This window comes from Carlito syrichta, unplaced genomic scaffold (genome assembly GCF_000164805.1).
Source record: "Carlito syrichta isolate Samal-C Ts95f unplaced genomic scaffold, Tarsius_syrichta-2.0.1 Scaffold315466, whole genome shotgun sequence".
NCBI classification, from domain to species: Eukaryota; Metazoa; Chordata; class Mammalia; order Primates; family Tarsiidae; genus Carlito; species Carlito syrichta.
Window position 1 is genome coordinate 627,543 of NW_007259562.1, and position 27,673 is coordinate 655,215.

The 27,673-nt window shown below is 41.3% G+C and overlaps 1 protein-coding gene across 1 annotated transcript in view; it reads right to left on the minus strand.

Annotated features, from left to right (window-relative positions):
- CXADR (CXADR, Ig-like cell adhesion molecule) overlaps window positions 1-27,673 on the minus strand; it is a 67,470-nt gene that overhangs the window by 36,203 nt on the left and 3,594 nt on the right. Inside the window, exons 2-4 of the mRNA XM_021706335.1 lie at window positions 19,626-19,687; window positions 7,625-7,791; window positions 2,136-2,340 (exon numbers count right to left, since the gene is read on the minus strand). Of these exons, the coding sequence (XP_021562010.1) occupies window positions 2,136-2,340; window positions 7,625-7,791; window positions 19,626-19,687 (434 nt within the window). The remainder of the gene's footprint in view (window positions 1-2,135; window positions 2,341-7,624; window positions 7,792-19,625; window positions 19,688-27,673) is intronic.

The window sequence follows — 27,673 nt, forward strand, 5'->3', positions numbered from 1 at the left end:
TTTTAAATCTCATTCTGTCCCCAGGCTGGAATGCAGTGGCGTGATCACAGTTCACCATGGCCTCAGCCTCCTGGACTCAGGTGGTCCTTCTGCCTAAATTTCCCGAGTAGGTGGGACTACAGGCAAGTGTCACCATGTCCAGCTGATTTTTTTGATTTTTTTTGTAGAGACAAGGTCTCGCTATGTTGGCTAGGCTGGTCTCAAACTCCTGGATTCAAGCGATCCTCCCACCTCAGCCTCCTGAAGTGCTGGGATTACAGGCTTGAGTCACCATGTTCAGCTACCCATACATATCTTAACTCAGTACTTCCTGGAAAGCAGTGTTGAAAGAAAGTATAGTCAGGATTACAATTCCAGGTATCCCTGGGTCTGGGATAATAGTTCAGATTAGTTGTTAAATCTCCACCTGTTTACACATTAATTTAAAAAAAAAAAAAAAAGGCTACGTTAATGAAGACAAAGCAAGTCAGGATTTCTAACATTACCATATTCATTCCTTTCCTGGTTTCTTGTTCAGGTTCACTTACCTTTACACCACAAGAAACATTTCTAACTAGTGCCATTCAGGAGGGAGCATGTTTTCCAGGTCGCCTTCGAGTGCCCACTTAAGGATGCTGCCGGCAAAAACCTTACTAAGCCAGACAAGCCCTGAAGCTGCCACTGGGGAACACAAAAATCCCCATTCTTGTTCCAAGTCTCCACCTGCTCTGATATTCACTCTTTAGATAAGATCAGCATTCAAGATGGCTCTAGCATGCAACACTTAACTACTTCTCTACCCTACCCCTAATCAGTTCTCTAAAACAAAAGTAATGAAGTAAAAGCTGATGTGAGAGACCTGGCCTGATTAGAGCTGACTGCTAAAATTTCTAGCATACCTTTCCAAAGGTATGCTAGAAATTTTAGCAGTCAGCTCTACCTATGAAAAGTGGGTCCCCAAGTGTCCTCCAAAACATGAGCGCTTACGTCACAGAACAGGGAACTTTACTATCATAAAATAGGGAGCTGGACAGCTGTGTTCTACATGGTAGCCACATTCTGTGTAAAGTCTACCACAATAAAGCTTTAGAAGGGTATTTATGAATTAGAATCTTTCAGAATGTCTCCACTTGTAGGGATTAAGAGTGCTTTTACACCATTATCACAGAATCCAGAGAATAACAATAAACTTTGCAGTCTTTGACAGTTTACAAAGCAAACTTATACTATCTCAAGAACTATCATAGAGAGAGCTCTAAGACATCCTAGTAACTGTCTAATCTGCTTACTTCAAGGATGAAAAACAATGATGCCAAGGAGATTAAGTAACTATCTGATGTCTAAGGGCCTTACTCTAATTCAATATTCCTTCTGCCACGGTTCATCACCTCCATTCTAAATACTCCAATTATTTATCCTAAAAATCCCATTTATTATTTAAGTTCTGAAGGTAAAAGCTTCACATAACAAATGCTTTTGAAATAAACGATATCTGATAGATTTGCCCAAGGAAGTAAAAGATTCTAGCTAAGTCTCAAACAAAATTTTGAGGACAAGACAAAAAACCTGGATGTCCTAACTCCTGGCTTAGGGCTTTTCCTTCATACCAGAATACCCCTTCATTTATTTTCATATGCTTTTATGAACTTCACAAAGAAGTTGATCACTTTTTACGTTTTCTAACTCCCAAAATATGCCAGTTTTATGTCTTATGCTGTCTGACAACGTCAGAAGTACTTCAGGCTGGGCATGGTGGTTCATGCCAATAATCCCAACAGTTTGGGAGGCGAGGAAAGAGGATTGCTTGAGCCCAGGAGCTCAAGACCAGCCTGGACAACATAGCAAGATCTTGTCTCTACAAAAAAAAAAATTTTAAACTGGCCAGGCATGGTGGTACACGCCTCTAGTCCCAGTTACTCAGGAGGCTGAGGTGGGAAGATTGCCTGAGCCCAGGAGGTCAAGGCTGTGGTGGGCCATGATTGCACCACTGCACTCCAGCCTGGGCATCCAGCCTGGGCAATAGCAAAATATATTTCAAATGTTTAAAATTATTACACTAAAAACCAAGTTTGTCTTACACAAATGCTGCTACTATAGTACTATGCCCACTCATTCAGTTACTAAGTAACCCATTAATACAAATAAAAATAACTTACCAAGAACTGTTAGCTGGATCTTCTTATTTCCAACACCAGGAGCTTTTTTCACTTTGCACTGATATGTGCCAATATCCGACAACTGTAAATTTGTTACATTTATTGATGCATCACCAGATTTAAGATCATTACTTGTAAAATGTACCCGTCCTCTGAGATCTGGGTAGTAGTCATCATAAATTTTGTCTCCTGAATACAAAATAATCTAAAAGAAAATCAAAATAAGAAAAACAAAAAACGTGTCTCTGAAAGGAGCTCTGGATACACCTGCTATTAGAATCCAAAGGGGAAAAAAAAGAAAAAGAACATAGTATTATAAGGAAACCTAACATTATCCAAATCACAGAATGAGAAAGTGGAAAGAAATCAATGTGATCCTTGCTTATAGCCCCATATTTCTATTTTAAGTGGGAAAACCAAGACCCAACATGATTAAATAATATAGCCCTATACTATACTGGAAAGTGATTTAGTGCAATTGGACAAGAACACAGATCTGCTCATGCCTATATACTCTATTTTTCATTTGCCTCTGAGGCTGCAGTATGTCAATCAAGTATACAAAACCAAGTACACACTGCCCTCTGCCACTGCAAAAGACACCATTTATCTGTGGAATCTAACAAAAGATAACTTTTTTTATGTCTTAGTACTAAGTTGGAAGCACTTGCGGGTTCTAGACCCTAACAGACAAAACCATAAAATAAACATAAGAAATGTGTACTCAGGTTAACAAAACCTTTCAATGAATCTTCTGTGACTAAAGCAAAGACCTCTTCTTAATTCCACTTTTTCTGAGCCACTGTTAATAACCTTTGACAGCAATAGCTCTTTAGCTATTGCTAAACCAGAGTTAGAGGGAAAATAAAATCTATGTAACATCTGACTTGGAAAAGAACTGCAGTAGTCATCTCTAAAACAATCTAAAATTAGTTTAGTATTTCTAATAACTTTTTCACATTCATTGAGACCCACGGGTCCAAGAGCAGTGGTGCCAAAGTCAAATAATAATAAGGAAATGTGACTACAGTTCATATCCTGCAAATAGTTTTTATCTGAGATGCTAATTATAGGCAGAATAATCAGAATGTCATCTAAGAACACTTTTTCTCCAGGTTTCTTCTGTAGTAACTTCTTGAATGGAAGGACTTGGGTTCTCTTCTGTTTTTAGCCCCCACCCACCACCACCACCACCACACTGCCTACCCCTAACCCACTAGAGAGAGCATCTATTTATGGATGAAGTGCTTAAAGCTAGAATGTGCTCAATATCAATTTGCTAGGTAAATAAGAGAAACAGTTGGCAGGATCCCAGCTGACATCCTCTGTACACACAAGACATTAGTTCGCTTTCTCAATCTCCTTGCCACACCTGCTATCAACAACACTGACGATTTCACAGATGAGGTTGTTCTATCTTCCTTTGACTTATTTGTTCAATCTACGGTACTTTCAAAGAGCTCACTTCGCTACACATACACTTTAGTAGTTTTTTTTTTTTTTTTGAGTCGGAGTCTCACTCTGTCGCCCAGGCTGGAATCCAGTGGCTGCTCCCAGCCACCACAGCCTCGACCTGTTGGGCTCCAGTGATCCTTCCGCCTCAGCCTTCCGAATAGCCAGAATTACAGGCATGTGCTACCACGCCCGGCTGATTTTTTTATTTATTGTAGAGATGAGGTCTCGCCAAGTTGCCCAGGCGGGTCCCGAACCCGTGGGCTCAGGCAATCCACTCAGCTCAGCCTCCCAAAGCGTGGGATTACAGGTTGAGCCACCGAGCCCAGCTCTTTAGTAGTCTTGTAAGGAAGCCCTGGCAAATAAGATATCTCCCCCCAATTGGTTATTTTGTAAACTCTCTTAATATTTTTCCCATGAAAACAATGTCACAAACGGTAGTTAAGAATTGGGGAACTGGCTGGGCCCAGTGGCTCATGCTTGTAATCCTAGCATTTTAGGAGGCCTAGGTGGGAGGATCGTTTTAAGGCCAGGAGTTTGAGACCATCCTGGGCAAAATAGCAAGACCTTGAGACCACACCTCTACAAAAAAAAAAAAAGTATTCACGTGTGGTGGCAGGAGCCTGTGATCCCAGCTACTCCATAGGCTGAGGCAGAAAGATCACCTAAGCCCAGGAGGTCAAGGCCCTGTGAACTATGATTATGCCTCTGCGTTCCAGCCTGGGTGAGAGTAAGTAGTAAGTAAAGTAAAGTAAGAGAGTGAGTGAGTGAGTAAAAAAGAAAAGAATGGGAAACTCACATTTACCACACCCTTTGACATGTCTTCACCAATTCTCCTCACAACTCTGCAAGGATGTATACTGTACACATTTAACAAATTAGGCTGAGGAAAGCAGCGACTGTCACTGATCAACTTACACAAATCACATAACTAAGACACAAACCAGATCCATTCTACTTGGCACAGCACATTCTACCATTTCTGTATCTCTCACAACCTTGCAAAATAAAATACTTGTGCATATAGTACTTCACTGAATTATCATAACAATCCTGAGACAACCGGTATATTTGTTCCTACTTTACACATAAGAAAACAGATTTTGGGAACATGAGAGGCAGTCCAAGGCAGTGCAAGGGATAATAAAAGTGTGAGAGTCAGAGAGACCTGGGTCAAATCCCACCTGCATCTGTTGCTAGCTACGTAACCCTAGGCAAGCTCCTTCAAATCTCTGGGCTGGTTTCCTTCTTTACATATGTATCGTAATCCTCACTGTAGGGTGTGTTTTAAGGCTAAGTTGTATACAATTAAAGCATGTAAAACACTGCCCATATAGCACATAGTCACTGCTGACTAAAGAGATGACACAGGGATAGCCGAAATATACTATCATAGGGACTCAGTTAACACAGAATGCAAATGAAATTCAAAGTAAGCCCTCATTCTGCATGAATCTCTCCTCAACCAACCCTTCTACCTTTCTTTCTTTTAGGCTAGAGGCTCGATTTTTAAATTATTTTTTTTAGAGACAGGGTCTGCCTCTGTTGCCCAGGCTGGAGTACAGTAGCTCTATCATAGTTCACCACAGCCTCCAATTCCTGAGCTCAGGCGATCCTTCTCCCTCAGCCTCCCAAGGAACTGGGACTACAAGTGCACACCACCACACCGGGATAATACTTTTCATTTTTTGTCATGTCAAGGTCTCAGTATGTTGCCCAGGCTGACGTCAAACTCCTGGGCTCAAGCAATTCTCCCAGCTCAGCCTTCCAAAGTGCTGGGATTACAGGCATGAGCCACTGCACCTCATCAAGACTGGGCTTTCAGCCCAGAAATGGACATTCAAAGTCAAGTCCTCAGTTTCACACTTATCTCCCAACTCCTATAGACAGCAAGGCTGTGCCCGCCACTCAGCACGGAAGACACGGGCTCCTCCTTCCATCTGCAGACACACTAAAGGCTCAGGCACACTGTGCTTCTTGGTCTCTATCTGTGCCTCGTCACAGCTTCACTCATCTCACGAGTCTTAGGCCAGAAGCACAGAAGACCCGTGCACTCCACAAACAGCCCAGGCTTCACTTCTCTTAAGCACAGGACCAGAGCCCTGCCTCTCCAGGAGGACGGGCACTGCACTGGTGATGAGGGAGCAGGGGACTTGCCAGGCCTAGGGCAGAAGCCCGCTCTTCCCCAGAGGGAGAGAAGGAAGAGAAAAGGGGAGTAAGGGCAAGAACGGGAGGAAACACAGTATCTGGGCGAGGAACAGAATGAGTCAGGCTCCATTTATTTTGCTGAGGGAGACAGGAGGAAGCCCTGGGAGCAGAACTGGGGAAGAGGTTACGTCCCTGGAGGCAGTGGCCCTAGTCACTCACAACTTGAAAAAGCACACTTTTCCTTCACGAATACATTGCAAGTAAACTGACTGAATCTGCCAAAAATATGGATTACCTAACTCACTCATTTCAATCATTAAATGAAAGAACTTTACTTTCAACTTTTATATACTCCTTCCTTTTACAAGGACAATAAGTAAAAACAAAATTTCTCTTCCAAATATAAATGCTACTATAGTCACCTAAATATTTGGACTTGTTTTCCTTTCCCTGATCTCATATAATGTACTAACATTGATTTTTTTAATTAAATGTGTCAGACGAAGCTAATATGCAAAATTCTAAATAAAGAACTCTGGAACCATCAAAAAAGCCAAGTATGGTGCATGTACTTGGGGCTGAGATTACAAGGTAAGTGTCCTCCTTTGTGCTAGTTTTGCTTTCCAAGTTTTCTCCATTAGTCTTTTATTACTTTGATTGGAAAAAAATATTGTAATAATACTCTATTTTTTAAATTTAAGAATGGAGTCTATAATACTCAGTGATTTATCACAGAAACAAAGAACTGAGTACCACATGTTCTCACTCCTAAGCGCACTCTGACATTTACCGTAATACTATAAGAAAGGGATTGGCAGTAGCCAGAAACTGCTGCTGGGGAGGCGGGGATGGGAGCGGGATAGGGACATAACATTAATAAGGGTACCTGATCTCAAACCGGGCAAAGTGGGGACTAAAGGTCAGCCCAAACTTTACCTCTGCAAAGATCACTTGTATACCTAATCCTGAATTGTACCTCACATCTTTAAAATAAAATAAATGGAAAAAAAAAAGATTAAATATTTAATAGATTGTTTTTATGCTATAAAAGTTTTGTTTTGCTTTTTAAGAAATTCATTGTACAGAGTATTTAACTTGAAAACATAAGGAAAACAGATTGCGTACTTGTGTTACACTGTGTTCTAATGACCCTTCTGGGGTGATAGAATCCTTGAGTAAAAATTAGAACTTCAGCTGGGCTCGGTGGCTCAGCCTGTAATTCCGCGTCTTTGGGAGGCTGAGGTGAGTGGATTGCCTGAGCCCGCAGGTTCGAGACCCGCCTGGGCAGTGAGACCTCATCTCTACAATAAATCAAAAAAATCAGCCAGGCGTGGTAGTGCATGCCTGTAATTCTGGCTACTTGGAAGGCTGAGGCAGAAGGATCGCCGGAGCCCAGCAGGTCGAGGCTGCGGTGGCCGGGAGCGGCCATTGCACTCCAGTCTGGGCGACAGAGTGAGACTCCAACTCAAAAAAAAAAAAATTAGAACTTCAATTCTGTCTAACCTTTAATAAAATACAGTTACTCACCACACCCCAACACACCACACACCCCTGCCTTGACACCATTCCTGCTCCAACTACCGCTTTGCTATTCCCTGTCTCGTGTAGACACATTCAAATCCAGATCTTCAGAACTTTCATAAGTTCCTCTTCTTTCCCAAAACTTCTCTAAGAAGTCTGGTGACCATTTCTTCTTCTGCACTCTTAGGTCACTAGTTATCCCTCTCCCACCATTACACATGTGTCCTCACTTTCTACCTACCAACCTCCTCCCCGAGATCATAAGCCTGAGACAACTAGGGCTTTCTCCCCGCACCCTAGGGCCCATCCATGAGATCAGCACAGCTGCATTGACATTTGTTGAGTGAGCACGTCGGTATCAAACTCACCACTTGATCCACCTTCTGATTATCAGCTGGTGAGAGTAGCCACTCAATGTCCAACGGCCCGTGGTCCTCCGGACTAAGCGTAAACTTGCATGGCAGATAGGCAGTTTCCCCTTTGGCTTTTTCAATCATCTGGTCAGGAGTAGTGATACTCAAACTTCTGGTGAAATCTGGAGAAAGAACCATACATGGTACTGAGCATGTGCTGTTTCACAGGCAGCCTGCGCAGTACCTTTGGCCATTCGGGGGAAGCATGGCAACGCAAGGACATGGGATGGGGCTTGTGCCCGGGGAAAAGAGTCCAAACTCAGAGGTGCCCAGTGTTTAGTTTGTGCCTTTGTAAAAATACAATGACACTATTAATACTATCTGATTTGACACCATCTCCTTTACGAGCACTGTGAAGTTCCCAGTATTATATAAAACACAAGTTTCTACTAGCTTCTATCTATATGCAAGAAGATGTTTAAAACTGAATCTAGTTAGAATCTCTGAAAGGTCAGCCATATCATACAAATTCAAGGCTACATTAACTCATGCTCACCATGAACACGCTGTCAACTCACTGTCAGTGGGGTGTATGCTCATAAACTTTGACATTTTCTGCCAAGGCTTAATTCTAAATTTTTATTAAATTTGATTCTATGACTTCAAGTGAATGCTTAAAAATATTTCTAAGCAATAATTTATGATAACGACAATTCAAAAAGAAAGGAAACACAGTCAATTTATACTATATGTTTAAAAATTTACCAATAGTTGACCACAATATTATCTTTAAGACAATTCTTACTGTTTATCTCTTCCTATTTCTGTTTTTAAAAAGTCACCAATTATTTTTATTTATTTTTAATTTTTCTTTCGTTAGTTGGAGTCTCACTCTGTCGCCCAGGCTGGAATGCAGTGGCGCACTCACTGCCACCTCAGTGTTGATCTGCTGGGCTCCAGCGATTCTTCCGCCTCAACCTTCCAAGTAGCTGGAACTATAGGCGCACACTACCACACCGGGCTAATTTTTTTATTTATTGTAGAGACGAGGTCTCGCCAAGTTGTCCAGGCTGGTTTCAAACGCGCGGGCTCTGGCAATCCACTTGCCTCAGCCTCCCAAAGTGTTGCGATTACAGGCTGAGCCACCGAAAGTCTGGCCTATTTATTCATTTTTAAAAGAAATTTTAAAATTCCATATTCTGAAACTATATTGTGAAATTTAGTCTATATACTTCCAGCTGGGCATAGTGGCTCATGTCTGTAATCCCAGCACTTTGGAAGTCCAAGGCAGAAGGACTGCTTGAGCCTAGGGGTCGAGACTGGCCTGGGCAATATAGCAAGACCTTGTCTCCACAAAACATCAAAAAATTAGCTAGGCATGATGGCATGTGCCTGTAATCCCAGCTACTGCAATCCTAGTTACTCATGAGGCTGAGGGGTAAGGATCACCTGAGCCCAGGAGTTGGAGGTTACAGTAAGCCGTGATCGTGCCACTACACTCTAGCCTGGACAACAGAGTGCTGGCTCAAATCCTGACTCAAAAAAATAAATAAATAAAGTTTCCATTTAAATTGCAATTGAAAGAGAAAATTAATGCTGAATGGCAGTATTTGAAAAAACGTAAAATGAAATCCTAAGCACCAAACAAACAAAACATCCCACATTTTCCCAGTAAAGTTTGTTAAAGGCATGGCTTAAATCCACTAGAACTCTGCAAGAACTCAAAAAATCTGCTCCTTGCTAAAAATTTACTGTAATAATACTTGTATTTCTTATACACGTAAAAGGTAGGCATAAACTATGAGCAAAATGGCACTATTTCTTCATCTATAATATAAAAAATGCTGACTTTATCAATTCCTTGTTTTTCAAAAGAAAAGCAATTCTGTTCACATCAATTTCCACATTCCAATATCAATTTCCAATGACCATTCAATACCTGTCTTCATATAAGATCGGTTTGAACAAGAAAGACATCACTTTATTTAAAATGCAAATTTAGTCTGTAAATGAAGTATCATATGAAACTTTTTTTTTCTATTCACACTATAAGAATTTGCACATCTATGGTTTACCTGTGATAAGTCAGTTTTCTTAAGTATATGAGGGAGGGCTCCTCCCAAATAATGGAATTTATTTATAAAAAATTGTGTTTATTCTCACATGTTTATTTTTTTTTTATTTTTATTTTTTTTGAGTTGGAGTCTCACTCTGTTGCCTAGACTGGAGTGCAGCCCTACCGGCCACTGCAGCCTCGACCTGCTGGGCTCCGGCGATCCTTCCGCCTCAGCCTTCCTAGTAGCTGGAACTACAGGCGAGTGCTACCACGCCCGGCTAATTTTTTGATTTATTGTAGAGATGAGGTCTCACCTGCCCAGGCGGGTCTCGAACCCGTGGGCTCAGGCAATCCACTCACCTCAGCCTCCCAAAGGCGCAGGATTACAGGCTGAGCCACTGAGCACAGCTAGAGATGTCTTTTCCATCACTCAAAAGTTTTGTCAATTACCATGTCAATTATCATGTCTTCTGGTGCTTCTGCCATTTTTTGTTTCACCTCTTCCACATCAGCAAAATGTTTTCCTTTAAGGATTTTTTTCATCCAGGGAAACAAAACAAAGTCACTCTTTGTGAGATGCAAGTATGAAGGGAAGGTGAAGCATAGGGGTCATGTCGTTTTTGGTCAAAAGCTGCTGAACACTCAGAGTAGTGTGGACAAGTGGACCGGTAAATCAGCCATGAATTGGACAAACGTGTTGACAGAATTTCCAAAATAAAATTCACTGAGGCCGGGTTCGGTGGCTTACCCTGTAACCCCAGCACTTTGGGAGGCCGAGGTGAGTGGATTGCCTGGGTCCACAGGTTCAAGACCAGCCCAGGCAACTTGGCAAGACCTTGTCTCTACAATAAACCAAAAATTAGCCAGGCATGGTAGCATGCATTTGTAGCTCCAGCTACTTGGAAGGCTGAGGTGGAAGGATCACCAGAGCCCAGCAGGTTGATGCTGGGGTGGCCATTAGTGTGTCACTGCACTCCAGCCTGGGTGACAGAGTGAGACGCCAACTCAAAAAAAAAAAAAAAATCACTGAAGCTGAATGCAGCTTCTCACAACAACGCTAGCTGGTACACTGATGCCAATGGGTTCCTAGAACACTTACCTAGTAGGGGAAGCCTGTACTACCAAGGGTCTGCCCTCCAAAAAACAGTTCCAGTTTTTTGGGGGGTTCTCCCCATAAACTCAAACATTTAGAAGCAGCTCTACCATTTGAATCTGCATAACCTGACACTGACATTCCGGGCTGGATAACAACCCATGAGGGGCCCTAAGCACTAGATTATGGGATGGGGCTGGCTGCTTTCTCTTCCTCTGCCTTTCCCCTGCTCCCACCATAAAAACACACTAGAAAAAATTAAATCAATCCAAAATCTTAAGTCTCTACAGTGATATTTTGATGTTGTTTTTCAAATAATAAATTTCAACAGAGGCCAGGCATGATGGCTCACACCTATAATCCCAGCAAGGCCGGGCTCGGTGGCTCAGCCTGTAATCCCGCGCCTTTGGGAGGCTGAGGTGAGTGGATTGCCTGAGCCCGCGGGTTCGAGACCCGCCTGGGCAGCGAGACCTCATCTCTACTATAAATAAAAAAATCAGCCGGGCGTGGTAGTGCATGCCTGTAATTCCGGCTACTTGGAAGGCTGAGGCGGAAGGATCCCCGGAGCCCAGCAGGCGAGGCTACGGTGGTCAGGAGCGGCCACTGCACTCCAGTCTGGGCGACTGAGTGAGACTCCAATTCAAAATAATAATAATAATAATAATAATAATAATCCCAGCAGGGAAGCCAAGGAAGGAGGACTGCTTGAGCCCAGGAGACTGAGACCAGCCTTGGGCAACTTGGTGCGATCTCATCACTACAATGAAATCAAAAAAATTCGACAGGCATGGTGGTGCGCACTTGTGGTTCCAGCTACTTGGAAGGCTGAGGTAGAAGGGCTACATGGAAGGATCGCCTGAGCCCAGCAGGTTGAGGCTGCAGTGGCCATGGGCGTGTCAGTGCACTCCAGCCTGGGCAATAGAGATTCCTACCCAAAAAAATAAAAGAAATAAAATTAAATGATATGATCTGATATGTATGTGCGTAGTCTCGTGTTTCTCCTGAATGATTATTTAATCCTCTGAATAAATGCTTTCTATTATTTCTAATAAACTCTGTGCCATTCCTTAGGGCATTCTTCCTCCTCTCTACCCTACAAGAATCCTTCTTTCCTTCTTTCTATGACTACTCGCAGTACTTTATTTTCTACCACCCACATCACCTTCCTGGCACTTATCATATGCTGCCGTAGGTTGTTTATTTCCTTTAGAAGTTTTATGGTGAAACTGATGCAGGCCGCATCCGAGTTTGTCATATCTCCTAGATGTTGAGGAGCTTAACTTCTTTTCATACTGCCATGTATTTTTGGGACTTTTTACAATGCACGTCCTGATTTGCCATAAAATCATTATCTCCACTAAGTTGGAAGAAATTATGGGTACCTCCACCTCTTGCACATAGGGGAAAAGAATTGGTGACTGAATTACAAAATTGATCAATTCTAGAAACGCTGCAAAAAAAAAGCATTAATTTTCTAAAAGAAATTCCTGCTCCTTTCTATAGATACTACAATTTGCTGCCATGTTTAACTTGTCTGGTTATTAATAACTTTATGTAGAAATAGAGATAAGATACAAAGATAACAGTCTAAGCACAGCCAGAATTAAAATCTCACTTAAAAATTAATCAAGACCCAGTCCAAAAATACGGAAAAACATATAAATGAAAATGAAGAACTGCTATAAATAACAATTAAAACTTCTGGTTATTATGTGCTTTTAGGGTTTTCGTTTTGTAGAAATTGAATTAAAAAGTTAAATGACATTAATTAGACATCTAAATGTGTGAACGTTCACATCCTCTAAATTCATGCGCTCAGTATTTATACCACACAAAGTTACCATAATAAAATGCAAGTTAGTTTTCATGGTATTATCTTTCATTCTTTCTTGTTTGATACATAAAAATTAGTTTAATTTCATAGACTGACTCAAAAAGCAGTCATATACATTTATCAAAATGATCTGGAAAGATATATAACAAACTGCTAACAGCAATTGTTTTTGAGAGAGATTTTAAAAAAGATGACTGCCCATGTCTGTTTTATTCTGAGAGTTTATATGTATACTATTTAAGAAATTTTAAATAGATTTTTAAATGGCTTTCAGTATTTCTTTTATCAAAAAGTGGCAAAAACAGTCAATTGCTCTTCATTGTGTTCTACTAGAAATGAAATGAAATCTCAAGATTATACAAAACAGTTGCTGGGTTTCCTAGCAACAATGAAGGGCCCCTTCAGAGGCACAGTTTTTCAAGTGCTGAAGTACACAACAGTCACAAGTTGTATAAGACAAAAGGCAGTGTCCCTGAGGATTCTTTCCTAATACTGTCCAATTTAACAGATGTAGCAAACAGACTAACAATTTAACTTGCAGACTACTCACAGGTTCAAATATCATTTGAAAAATCAAACATCAAATCTTATAATTTTATTCAAACTTACATTCCAGATGTGATAAAACATGCAGCACATGCTCAAGCTACAAGTGTCTGCAAAGTTCAGTTAATAAAGCGCACAGCACTGGATGACATAAACAAACAAATGGAATCCACATCCCAAGTTGGCAGGGTCTAAAATAACATCTCCCAGTTTTCTGTTTGCTTTTTTAAAATCTCCAATCTCCAAATCACTTAGATCTTCAGAGATTCTCTTCTGCCCAGTTTGACTTCTATCTGGCTTCAAAGCGACATGAGTTCAACAGTATTTTCCAGCCCTTGATGTCAACTCTTACAAAAGCTTTAGATCTATTTCCACCTTAAGAATGGAACCTAAAGAGATTATGGAAGGAGTTATCCCTCCAGAAGGAAGGCAATGGAGGACATACTCTGATTTCTTTATTTTGGTCTTCCAAGTTTAAGCTCTTTGTTAACCTGTGTGGTCTTTGGTGATCTTTTCCTTCTGGCAATCTTAAAAATCAGAAAAAGTTAGAAAGTGCTCATGAAATTTTATGGTTGTTTTTTAAAAAAAAGAGAAGGAAGCGTGAGAATGCTTACTAACATACTGAGTGAGGAGAGTCTCAGAGAAAAGTAGAAAGTAAAAACATAAAAGCTATGGAGGAAAAGACAAAAATTTAAGCTAAAAAATCTTAAGTTAGAAAATCACCATGTGGCAAAACTAGAGTAATGACTGCTTCAGGCAAGATGCTGAAAATTAATGCTGAAAAGCATAATGAGAAATGAAACATTTTACATAGTATCAAAGTATCTTCCCACGAAACACTTATTACAAAGGGGAAAGTAGAGGGTGGAGAATGGAGAATCCTTATAGCTACGACCTTAATCAAATGATCGAAGTTACTTCTACTAGAACAGATCAACATCATGCACCTACTGAGGAGAAGAGGACATGGTATTCCTTCCATGGGACTGCATCCCAAGTAGAAAATGCTTAATCTAGCCATGAAAGACCTGGAGGAATTATCAATACACATTATCAAGTGAAAGAAGCCAATCTGAAAAGGCCAGATACCGTATGATTACAACTATATGACACTTCTGAAAAGACAAAACTACCGAGATAGTAAAAAGATCTGAGATAGTAAAATGATCCGTAGCTGCAGGGGGAGTAGGGAAGGGGGAAGCAGGAGGGGCACAGATGATGTTTAGGGCAGGGAAACTCTTCTGTAAAATACTGTAATGGCAGCCATATGTCATCATGAATTTCATACAGTGCGCAACACCAAAAGTGAGCCCTGATGTAAACCATGAACTCGGGTGGTAAGGATGCATCAATGTAGGTTAATCAGTTCTAACACATGTACCACTCTGGTGAGGGATGCTGATTGCAGGTAAGGCTGTGAAATGTGGGAAGAGGGGGTACAGGTGAACTGTATTTTCTGCTTAATTTTGCTATAAACCTAAAACTGCTCTATAAAGTAAAGTCTATTTTTAAAAAAGACTAACAAGAGAATACACAAGCATATTCATAATAAATGTGTGAGTTAAAGTAATGCAATACCATATTTCACATATAAAATTGAGTGACTAAAATTTTTAGTAAAAGCCAAGCTTGGTCCAGGCACGGTGGCTCATGTCTATAATTCTAGCACTTTGGGAGGCAGAGGCTAGAGGACTGCCTGAGCCCAAGGGTTCAAAACCAGCCTGGGCAACATGGTAAGATCCTCTCTCTACAGTAAGTAAAAAAAAATTGGTGTGATGGCGCATGCCTGTGGTTCCAGCTACTTGGAAGACTGAGGCAGAAGGATCGCCTGAGCCCAGCAGGTAGAGGAAGCACCAATCCTTAAAGTGACTGGATTAGAGACCAGGCTTTTAGGGAAGTAATGGAGTTTAAATGAGCCCACAAGAGTGGAGCCCTGCACAAACAGGATGGTGACCTTATAGGAAAAGGGGACACCAGAGGGTTCTCACCACATGAGGACAGAGCCTGAAGGCAGCTGTCCAGAAGCCAGGAAGAGGGCACTCACAGAAACCAAATTTTCTGGCACCTTGATCTTAGACTGCCCTGCCCCCAGAACTGTGAAAAAACAAGTTTCTGTTGTTTAAGCTGTCAGGCTAATACAGACTGCACATAGTTCCTGGAGTGATGAAGTTTTTCATCAGAGATGAAATATGCTGTTCAACTGGACATGAGGTTAACACACTCATTTAAAACTCTCAAGAAGGTATAAACATATTGGAAATTCACAAAACATGGAAAAATGTACTTTTCAATCCATAGTCAATAAAGACAACTATGAGGGAACTGCATGGATGGCCCTTCCAACTGAGGAGGAAAAAAAAAACCAGCATACAGGAATTTAAACTTACTGCTTATCTGTAAATCAGGCATTGTACAAGGAACTTTACATTTATTATTTAATTTAATCCTAATAAAACCCGTGGAACAGGCACTACACACAAGGACACCAAAGAACTGCTCCTCACGTGAAATCCATAAATGATAAATAACACCAGTTACTTAACCCAGATTAATGTAAAAGGACAATAAGTAAAAGAAGATAATAAAAGCACTGAAATTAGAAGATGAGGAAATGAGACAAGACAATTCAAGAGCAGGAAACAATCTGTTTAGGTAACAGGAATATCTTTGTAGATCCCCTAAGAAATCTAAAATGAGGACAGCATAAACCCATGACAGTTTTAAAGATGGGCTGGAAGACTTCTTACAGCAAGAAAATAGAGAAGTAATTTTAGAATTCAACCTACATACATACAGAATTCAATCTACATTGGGGACAGGGAAATCAGTGACACTGAACTGCAATGGTCTGTTCTCCCCGCACAAGTCACATTTCTCCTGAATGCCCTGCCTCAGTGATATGATCTACCACCATCAATCCCCATGTGAGATCACAGATGCAAGAAACAGCTGCATCACCAACCATTTGCACAAATCTGGAAGTAAAATTAAGAGTGTACCAACATTAACTCATTCAAAACAATGCTATGTCTTATTAGTTTTGACTCTTTAATATGTTCCAAATCCAACCACTTTTATCTACATCTAGGCCACTATTATTTCTCACAAGCCCTGGATGTAGGCTGCTAGCTGGCATCCCTGTATCCACACTTTCTAACCCATTCGTCACACTTCACCCAGAGTATTATTTATTGTTTTTTGGAGGGTTGTTTGCTTGTTTGTTTGAGGTGGAGTCTCACTGTCACCCAGGCTGGAGAACAGTGGCATACTCATGACTCACCACAGCTTCAAACTCCTGTGCTCAGGCAATCCTTTTGCCTCAGCCTCCCAAGTAGCTGGGACCACAGGCATGTGCCACCATGCCCAGCTAATATTTATTTATTTTTTGAAGCGTCAGGGTCTCTCTTTGTTGCCCAAGTAGGTCTCTAACTCCTGGCCTCAAGTGATTCTCCCACCTTGGCCTTCCAAAATGCTGGGATTATAGGCATGAACATTCTTTATATACTGTGTGTGTGTGTGTGTGTGTGTGTGTGTGTGTGTGTGTGTGTGTGTATGTGTGTGTGTGTACAGTGTACATATAAAGGATGTTCTTTATATACAGCTTTTAAAAATGATGTCACAGCTGGGCTCGGTGGCTCAGCCTGTAATCCCAGCACTTTGGGAGGCCAAGCCAAGTGGATTGCTGAGTGAGTGGGTTTGAGACCAGCCCTCGCAACTTGGAAAGACCTCTCTCTACAATAAATCAAAAATTAGCCAGGTGTGGTAGCATGCACCTGTAGTTCTGGCTACTTGGAAGGCTGAGGCAAAAGATCACCGGAGCCCAGCAGGTCAATGCTGGGGTGGCTGTGAGTGTGCCACTGCACTCCAGCCTGAGCGACAGAGTGAGACTCCAACTCAAACAAAACAAAACAAAACAAAAAAACACAATGATGTCACTGCCATGTTTGAAACACTGCCATGTTTGAAACTCTACCTACTGTAGTCTCAGGTCAGTTACTTCTTTTAGAGCGTTTCAGGTGCCCACATGCATTGAGCCACTCGCGCTCCACATACGCTTTGGACCACTGATAATGCTTCCATTGCAAACCCTTTTCTCGCTTTACTCAAACTGCTGCTTCACTGCATCTTTTCCACCTACTCACATTTGACTCTGAAGCCAAAGACCATGCTGGTCTTGATTACCACTGGTTTTTTTTTCGCACAGCAAAACTTCAGATACTCAGTATTTACCAAACATTTGCTGAATGAATAAAGGTTTTCTTCGTTCTATTACTGAGGAAACAAAAGGAATGCTTTGAAACATTTTCCATGTTTTTACCTGTCCCAGCAAGATAGCAGATGTCAAGTCTGACCAGCGATGGCACATGCACAGGAATCTTACAGATAACGTCTCAGTGTAGAATGCAGGCAGTGACAGTGAACCAGGCAACTACATAATCTGTCTTGAGAGCTAAGCAATCAACAAAGTGCTTTGTTACCACAGAGTAAAGTAGCAGTCAAGCAATTCTGGATGCCTAGAGGTAAGCAGGTCACAATTTGCAGATCTGCTGAGGGAGGAGGAGGCAATGCAAAACTCACAGGCACAAGTACCTTTATATAAGAGAAGGGAAACGGAGGACAAACGAAGGATGAAAGATGGTGCATTTCCAAATAGTGGAGAAAAATCAACAAAATGAAATGCAACTGAAAGTTAAGTCCTTTCTCTATTAAAAAATGAAACTGTCTTGGCTTGAGGCCAACAGGAAGAATGAATCAGAGGAAGTACTACGAGGAAAAAAACCAATTAGTCCACATTTGTGGAACACTTGTGTTGGTATAGGCTTTCCTTTTTATGTCGGAAAGGTCCATTTTTCTCCCTTGCTCCACCCTCTTCCAAGAGAGCAGCTCTAGCCATTTATTAAAGTACACACCAGGGTCACCTCCTGGCTGAAGTTCCCTGATTGCCACAGGCAGTGTTAATTGCTTCCTCCTCTGTATTATATAATTCCTCCACTACAGCAGGCTCCCAGAACTTACTCACTCAGCCAGGCTCCCAGAACTTCATCTCTGGAGAACAAGTCCCAAAACACATTCAATCAGCCCCTTCCACTAGTGTGGACAGGTGGAGGGAGGGAGCTGAGAGAGGAGAGAACAGGAAGTGAAGGGGTTATCTGAAAGTAGATCCATGGAAGAGAGGGCCAACAGACCTTGCAGGGGAGAAGCATGGAAAGCAGAGGAATCCAATCATGAAGCTAGGCAAGAGAAACCCGCTCAGAGGGTACTGAGCAGGCCTGCTCATGTGTCGGCAGAAGCAAACACGGAATATTTATTATTTTAATAATAAGGAATGTTAACAGATCTGGTAAGAAAAAAATATGTCAGCTACTTCATATATAGATGTTAACAGTAGAGAATGTGTTAAGAAAAAAATTTATTGTACATATTCTAAAATCACAACTACAGATTTAGAAAAGCTGCCTATCTTTTAACTATCTCTAGGACAACATAAAAAAGGGAAAAAATTACACATTGATGCATGATTTCTCTCACAAAATATCTAATATCCAAAGATATTAACAAAAAAAAGAAAAAAATTTAAAAATAAAAAAATTTACATTTACATTCCAAAAGTCTTGCATACGTGCTTGATTTCTGGAAGGGGATCTGACCTTGAGGCTGATTGTTAAGAATTTATTTAATATTAGCCGAGCACGGTGGCTCACACCTGTAAACCCAGCACTTTGGGAGGCAGAGGTGAGAAGACTGCCTGAACCCAGAAGTTCAAGACCAGCCTGGACAACTTGGCAAGACCTCTCATCTCTACAATAAGACAAAAAATAATCTGGGCATGGTAGTGTGTGCCTGTAGTTCCAGCTACTTGGAAGGCTGAGACAGAAAGATTACCTGAGCCCGGCAGGGCAAGGTTGCAGTGGCCATGAGCATGCCACTGCACTCCAGCCTGGAGTGCAACTCCAATTCAAAAAAAGTAATAATAATTTATCTACTACTGAGTTTTTTGAGAAATGTCAAAGCATGCCATAAGGGTTACTATTTTAAAGCCAGCACATTGCTAGTATTGTTGATCTCAGATCACAGATATCGGGAATCTTATTATAAGAGCACTATAATAATTTTTTTTAAATGATTCGCTAGAGTAACATTAAAAAATAAATTAGACAAGCCATTGCCTTACTAGACTCTGGCACAGCCGTGCACTCTTGGAGTTACGTCCATCGCCATGAATTTCCTCTTTCTCTTTCTCTCTCTCCCTCTCTCGCTCTCTAATTTACTTTCTAAATTATATTTCCTAATCCAAAATAAATAAATTAGACAAATCAGGAACTGGTATAGTAAGAGATGGGTAGGAGAAGTATAATTTTGTGTGTCTGATTACATATAGATATCTGGGTTAGCAAGTCACTGAGATATTCTAAGTTTGTACAAAAAAAGCCACCATACTACTCGGGTAATTTCCTTTCCCTCTCTGCCAGACCAATTTCCTTTTTACCGGGAAGCTGCTTCAGGATCAGCAATATCTGAAAGTTACCTATACAGTAACTGTCCCTGTTTCTAGAAAGGAAAAACACTTTAAATATGTTAACACAGCCGGGCTTGGTGGCTCAGCCTGTAATCCCGCGCCTTTGGGAGGCTGAGGTGAGTGGATTGCCTGAGCCCGCGGGTTCGAGACCCGCCTGGGCAGCGAGACCTCATCTCTACAATAAATAAATAATAATAAAAAAATAATCAGCCAGGTGTGGTAGCGCGCACCCGTAATTCCGGCTACTTGGAAGGCTGAGGCGGAAGGATCACCGGAGCCCAGTAGGCGAGGCTGCGGTGGCCGGAGTGGCCACTGCACTCCAGTCTGGGCGACAGAGTGAGACTTTGCGACTCAAAAATTAAATAAATAAATAAATAAATATGTTAACACTAGCTCTGCCAACAAGGCCTTTAAATATTGCTGAGAAAGACAAGAATACAGGAAGGTCAAACTTATGCTCTTTGCTGTCTAGGAGTTTTAGTTAATTCCCATGTGTGCTACTCAGTACAGACTGCGAATATGTACTCAGAGCTAAGCAAATGGATACTTACAGTTGGATAAATTAATAACAATGAGGAATGGCATAAGTATACCTGCTTGCTTTTCTACGCACTTCTCAAAATACCAATTCCCAGCTCCTCATCCCCAGAGAGAAATCAAAAGGCAGGCTCCCAGGAAATAACCTGGAATGGAAGTGGGGAAGCCATCAGCTTAACCATAAATAGCAACTAACAGTGACTGAACACTGACAATAGGCCACACACTTTTCAAAATGCCCTATATGTATTAACTCTTTCAATTCTCCTAACTCCATGAGAGAGGTATTGATATTGTCTTTGTTTTACAGTGAAGAAAACAGATCCAGGATACCTAAGCAAAATTAAAATCTAGGAAGCCTGACTCCAGAGACACACTTATTCCATATGTGGAAGTCAACCCATTAACATACCATACATAAAGACTTCATTTCTTTTTTTTTGAGTTGGAGTCTCACCCGGTTGCCCAGACTGGAGTGCAGTGGCCTCTCCCAGCCTCCGCAGCATCGACCTGCTGGGCTCCAACGATCCTTCCGCCTCAGCTTTCCAGTAGCTGGAACTACAGGCGCGGGCTACCACGCCCGGCTAATTTTTTGATTTATTGTAGAGATGAGGTCTCACCTGCCCAGGCGGGTCTCGAACCCATGGGCTCAGGCAATCCACTCACCTCAGCCTCCCAAAGCGCTGGGGTTACAGCCTGAGTCACCGGGCCCGGCTTTTTTCTTTTTTTTTGAGTAGGAGTCTCACTCTATTGCTCAGGCAGGAGTGCAGTGGCACACTCATGGCCAACGCAGCCTCAACCTGCTGGACTAAGGCAATCCTGCCTCAATCTTTCAAGTAGCTGGAACTACAGGCATGTGCCATCACATGGAGCTAATTTTTGTTATTTATTGTAGAGACAAGGTCTCACCAAGTTGCCCAGGCTGGTCTCGAACCCCTGGGCTCAGGCAATCAATCCTCTTGCCTCTACCTCCCAAAGAGCTGGGATTACAGGCATGAGCCACAGCGCCTGGCCAAGACTTCATTTCTAAAATCTCTGTGAAAGTGAGTAGATTACTATATTAAACCCATTTTGGCTGAGCTCAGTGGCTCAGCCTGTAATCCCAGGACTTTGGGAAGCCGAGGTGAGTGGATTGCCTGAGCCTGAGGGTTTGAGAACAGCCCGAGCAATTTGGCAAGACCTCATCTCTACAATAAATTTTTTTTAAAAATTAGCCAGGTGTGGTAGCATGCACCTGTAGTTCTGGCTACTTGGAAGGCTGTGGCAAAAGGATTGCTGGAGCCCAGCAGGTCAACGCTGGGGTGGCTGTGAGCATGCCACTGCACTGCAGCTTGGGCGACACTTTTTCCAAAAAAAGAAAAAAAAAAAGAAACCCATTTCAATCACCACGGTGGAGGAAGACTGGGAATTTATCATGCTACTCTTCTACACTAAATTTCTAGGTAGCATTTAAGGTAGGACATGGTTTAATAAGTTAGGTGAGCCTTTTTCTTCTTTAAACAAGAAAATAAGTACCAGGCTAGGATATCTGACTGTTGTCACACTTGTCACACACAAAAATAGCTGAATCATTTTAGACAAGTTGCTTCTCGTAGGCTCAAATATAAATTAAGGGTGTTGAACTAAATTTTCTAGTTCAGATCTAAATGTGTCCTAATTCTTTACCATCAATCAACCGTCATCCCCTGACATCCATTTCTTCCCCTCCCCTCCACCCTCCTCTCAATGGCATCAGCAGGAATTCTCTGAGTCCACTTGATAAATGCAGACATTTATCAAGCACTAGGATCTTGAATTATGGAAGCGGTTCTGCCCACTAACAGTGATACAGAGACCTTCTAATATCTGTCCACATTGTCACAGTCCCTAGAGAAGGGCATGGCCAGAGGCGCAAACGCTCCCGTACATTCCTGAACAATATTCCTGAGAGTTAATAAAAGGTGTGCTTCCCTTTATCTCCTACGCACTCCCCGTAAGTAAGTAGCTTCAGGGGATCCTTGACTTCCCAGTAGTTTACACCCCATCAAATCTCCTTTTACTCCCTTTTCCTGAGTGGTTATAAGTTTGAATAATATAGTATCGGTATAATCGTAAGCCTTGTGAATTATATAACTTATCTTTTTTTTTTCCATAATCAATATTTTTTATTATGGTTTTGTGGGGTACAGTTAAGGGTTAGGTGTACAATGACGTTTCATTCAGTCACCCTGTTGATAAGAGGTGTTTCCCCATCCCCAGACAGATATTTGCTACTGTTAATCCCATCTCCCTCCCCACCCCATAGTTTCCCAGTACCGTCAGTCATTTTCTTATAGTAACATTACATTGGATGTTCAAGGTCCATTATATGAGTGAGAATATGTGATACTCGGATCTATGTTTCTGTGAGAGGTCACTCAGTATTATAGACTCTAGTTCAATCCAGGTTGCTGCAAAATTCATGATTTTGTTCTTTTTTATGGCTGCGTAGTATTCCATCGTGTATATGTAGCACATTTTTTTAATCCAGTCCTCTTTAGATGGGCAGCATGGTTGTTTCCGGGTTCTTGCTATCGTGAACAATGCTGCGATAAACATACGTGTGCAGGTATCTTTTATATATAACTTTTCTATCCATGTAATCGTAAGCTTTGTGATTTGTGTAACTTTTGCATAATCCATGTCTTAGGCCCTTTACTCTACGGCAAGCTTAATTAATGCTTCAGCCGGGCCCTACTGATAAAAGCTCTGATACCTCTGATACCTGGCACCAGAAAGTCTGGACCGAAAAATGTCACTATCGATAAATGTGATTGAAACTCAAGTTCTATACAGTGCTCTGCTGGTCACATGGCTAATGTACAGGCACCGACAACTCTGGATTATAAAAGTGAAGAAGCCTAGAAGATGAGCAGATCCATTTTGAAGCACCTTGAATCTGGCTCTGCTCTCTGAATTCAAGCTCAGAAATAATCTTCTTCCTACCGATTCCCTGCTCCTTTGACGTACTGTTATCAAGGGGAGCAGCCAAGCTTTACTGGGATCATAACAACAACAGGGGTTCAAATATGGGATCATATTCAAATTTAGTTTGACCACAGGCAATTTCTAGTCCCTTTATGATGAGTTGTTTTCCTCTTTAACATGGAGATTAATAGTAAAATGCCTACTTCATTGTAGGGATTAAATAAAATAATGCATGTAAAGCTCTTAGAACAGTCCCAGCACATCTTGGTGTGCACTCTTCAATAAATAGTGTTACGAGGCAATTCACTTTCATCTGATAAACCTGTTACTCCTACTATGATACAAACTCCTGTGTTAGGAAGGAGTCTTTTAATCTTTTATCCCTAACACTTAGCAGTACCTTCCATATAGGAATAACTCAAAATGTGTTATGCAAAATTTATCCTCTAGGCTGGGCGTGGTGGCTCATGCCTGTAATCCCAGCACTTTGGGAGACCAAGGAGGGAGGATGGCTTGAGCCCAGAAGGAGTTCAAGATCAGCCTGGGCAACACAGCGAGACGTTATCTCTATAAAAAAAAAAGAAAAAAAAAATTTGCTAGGCATGGTGGCGCATATCTGTAGTCCTCAGCAACTTATGCCTACAAAAAAAAGAAAATCAAAAAAATTGGCCAGGCATGGTAGCACATACCTGTAGTCCTCAGCCAGGGTATTTCTTTTTCAACACTCGAAGTTACATATAAGGCAGGAGTCTCAGGACGACGCTGGAACACACAGTGGAGGAGAACATGGCTTGGAGAGGCCACCTGGGGCTCGTGTTTACATTGCATAGCACATCTGCAATGATCCCTTCCTGGCTCTGCCTGGTATCACTGCTGTGTGAGTAACTGTCTGACTTCTCCCTCTGGATTTAAGCTAGCCAAGAATTCTGGAATGGCGTCTTACTCATGCATACCTCCTGAAGCAATTATCACAAGAGGTGCCCATAAGTACACATTATATTATTTACCCTCAAACTTTCACAGGGATTGAGGTAGCTTACAAGAAATACTTAACACATAATTTATAAGTCAGGACCAGAGAAAACTTAAATTATAATGGAGTTGAAGTAAACATGCAGATAGACTCACTACAAGCATCTGTTGAACTGCAATGTGACCCCGTACCTCCTCCCCTCACACACAGACCCACTCATTGAAAGGAGGTAGCTATAGAAACCTAGAATAAACCTAGTTTAGCGTAGTCTTTTTGTCTCAGCATAGCCATTTTTGCTTGGACTTTACCCCTGACACAATTTGATCTAGCACAGGTTAGACAGAGATAAATTTCTAATAGGCAGGTTTTAGGAAGCGATCAGTCATTCTACTACAGGTCAAGTGGCCACCTACCCCACCCCCTCGGCAACTCTCCATCAGATGCAAGACAAGGACAGAGCCATAGAAATGATATTAGACCCCCTTCTGGTGAAGAAGTTTGTGGATTGCAAACGTATGACAAAATTTCTTACAGGAAAACCCCCTCCCCTTGCCTCCTCCCATCTAGCCCACTATCCGAAGGGCATGAGATGCTAAAGTCTGGGACCTCAAAATCTAAGACTCCTGTGACTACAATCAACATCAAAGACCAGCAGCCCTGGACACTCCCCCAGGCAAAAATCCCCCCTACTCCAAAGGCCCTTAAATATAACCATTTCGTATTTAACCAAGTGTGGCCCTTTGATGCCACACTTGCCTCTGAGTGTCAGCCCCCTTTCCAATCTGTGAAAGGTGAATAATAAACTTCATTTCTTTCTACTTTCTTCCTGTTACACTCTTGCCTTATTCCCGTGGCGTCGGCACCGGTCCCAGCCTACCTCCCCTCAGTGGACCCTTTCACTCTTCTTAGGGAAGCATTACAAATTTCTCATCCCGGTCAAAATGACTTTGTTCTTCTTTTCAATCGAAATAGTATATATTACCTCCCCCAAGTACACGGATGCTAATTTCAGGATTCACTGGCAAAACAAATGCAAATAGGGTATTTTGCATTATGGGTAAGCAGACCCGTTGCCATAGTGAATATTTTCATCACTTTCAAAGAATATGCATCACTCCATTTTAGGAAATCTTTTGCCTCCATGCTCATAAAAACCTCAGGCTTGACTTTCTTCCTTTTTAATTAAGATATACAGGAAAAGTGATGATTTGGCCAAAAAACACCACCAAGATCAATTGTCTTATAAAGATGAGCTCACAGGGGAAAAAAAAAATCCAAAACAGATCAACAGCAAAATGAGCAAATAATGTGTCTCCTTATGGAAAATTCTGAAGTTAATGAAGAAAAGGTTAATTACCGTAAGAAAATGCCTCAGTCTTGGTATAAATTCCTTTCTAATACTCCAAAGTGAATTCAAATGTACCTGGCAGCCATATCAGGGGCCATTCTATCCTGCTTCTTTTGCACCTCTTTATAAACACTTTTATTTCCCCCACAGGCAAGTTAAAAATATGAACTTTGTGCATATATTTTTCTGCCTTCTGCTTCAATCACAAATGTTTTTAACTATCAAACAAGAACAGTGTCATAATTTTATGTGCCTGTAGCAATGACTCTGCTGATTACAAGAGACTAATAATAAACAAGAGACTATTTAGCTCATTGCAAACAGGAAATAATGTGATACAAAATAATTATTATAGAGGTAAAAATCTCAAGATAATAATTCCAAAGGCATGTTCCATTTGACAAAGCTGGATTTTTTTTTTGTTTGTCGGGGTTTCACTCTGTCACCTATACTGGCAGGCAGTGCGTGGCATAATCACAGCTCACCGCAGCCTCTACCTCCGGGGCTCAGGCAATCCTTTCATCTCACTCTGTATTTTTATTCTTTCAAGGATAGCTTACGAGGTGAAATGGGAATGATTTTAATTTCATTTACTTCTAATAAATAAAAGTCTATTTAGATTTTAATAAGAAACAACATAACTGTGTTTACTTTCATCTTCCCACAGTTAAGATGTATACTCAACGGGAGTTTTATAGGTTTTTCCAAAGGATGGTTTGGTTGCACATATGATGTTCTCTCAAGGAACCCCAAGGGACATATACCACACTTTGCTAATTTTTCTTACGTTTTGTAGAGATGAGATTTTGCTATGCTGCCCAGATTGGTCTCCAACTCCTGGGCTTAAGAGATCCTCCCATCTTGGCCTCCCAAAGTGCTGGGATTACAGGCATGAGCCACTGCGCCTGGCCAACAAAGCTTTTTTAATGGCACATCGCACCATGTTTTTTCAGGTTAGATGTTCAGTTCCAAGTGCTGACCAATACAGTAGCTGCTGGTACTTAAAAAGTAGCTAATGCAAACTGAGATGTGCCACAGGGCAAACACTGACCAGATTTCAAAGACAGTATAACATCTCATTATTTTTTATTTGATCACATATGGAAATAAGTGTATTGTGTAGATATTGGGTTAAACAAAATACATTTAAATCAATTTCACATTGTGCTTTTTGCCATTCAATGCAGCTACTTGCACATCACGTATGTGGCTTGCAGGCCTTAGCTTTAAGACTTGATTCCTACAAATGAGAATAATATGATGAGTCCTTTCTACCCCAAGATTGTTGAGAGTGGATTCAAATGAGGTGTGTGAAATTGTCTTTAAGAATAAAGTATGATTACTTTTCTACTACAAAAGTTCATTCTAAAAGTCTCAGATTTCACATTGCACAATTGGCTGGGTTAGTCTTCCATTATTACTGCAGAACTACCCCAGCACAACATAAGTCAAAAGTTTTTGTCTAGTCCACTAGAGAAATCTTCCATGGGAACTGTTCATTATTCAAGAATGTAAATCATTCTTCACTTGCAAGAGACTAAGGAGAGCTGGTGACAGTCATTCTAACAATTTAACAAGGATTGGCCCAACAAATTTTATGTATGTCTCTTGAGATTCCTTGAAGAGAACTTCACATGCAACCAAACCATCCTTCCCTTGGAAAAACCTATAAAACTCACATAGAACATATATCTAACTGTGGGAAAGTGAAAAAGTAACCACAATGAGTTATGTTGTTTCTTCTTAAAATCTAAACACACTTTATTTCTTCTTACTCTGTCCCCCAGGCTGGAGTACAGTGACACACTCACGGCCACCGTAGCCTCAGCCCACTGGGCTCAGGTGATTCTTCTGCTTCAACCTTTCAAGTAGCTGGAACTACGGGCGTGTGCCACCACATCCAGTTAATGTTTTGATTTATTGTAGTGACGAGGTCTCGCCAAGTTGCCCAGGCTGGTCTCAAAACCCTAGACTCAGGCAATTCTCTCGCCTCCACCTCCCAAAGTGCTGGAATTAACAGGCGTGAGGCACCACGTAGGGCTAAGAACAAAGATAATTTAAAAGTTTCCAAAGAAAAGTACATTTTCTCAGTATGTATAAATGTTGGTCAATTTAACTGCTAATCCTTCCTTTTGTTTTTGAGCTGGAGTCACATTATTATTATTATTATTATTATTATTATTATTATTATTTTGAGTTGGAGTCTCACTCTGT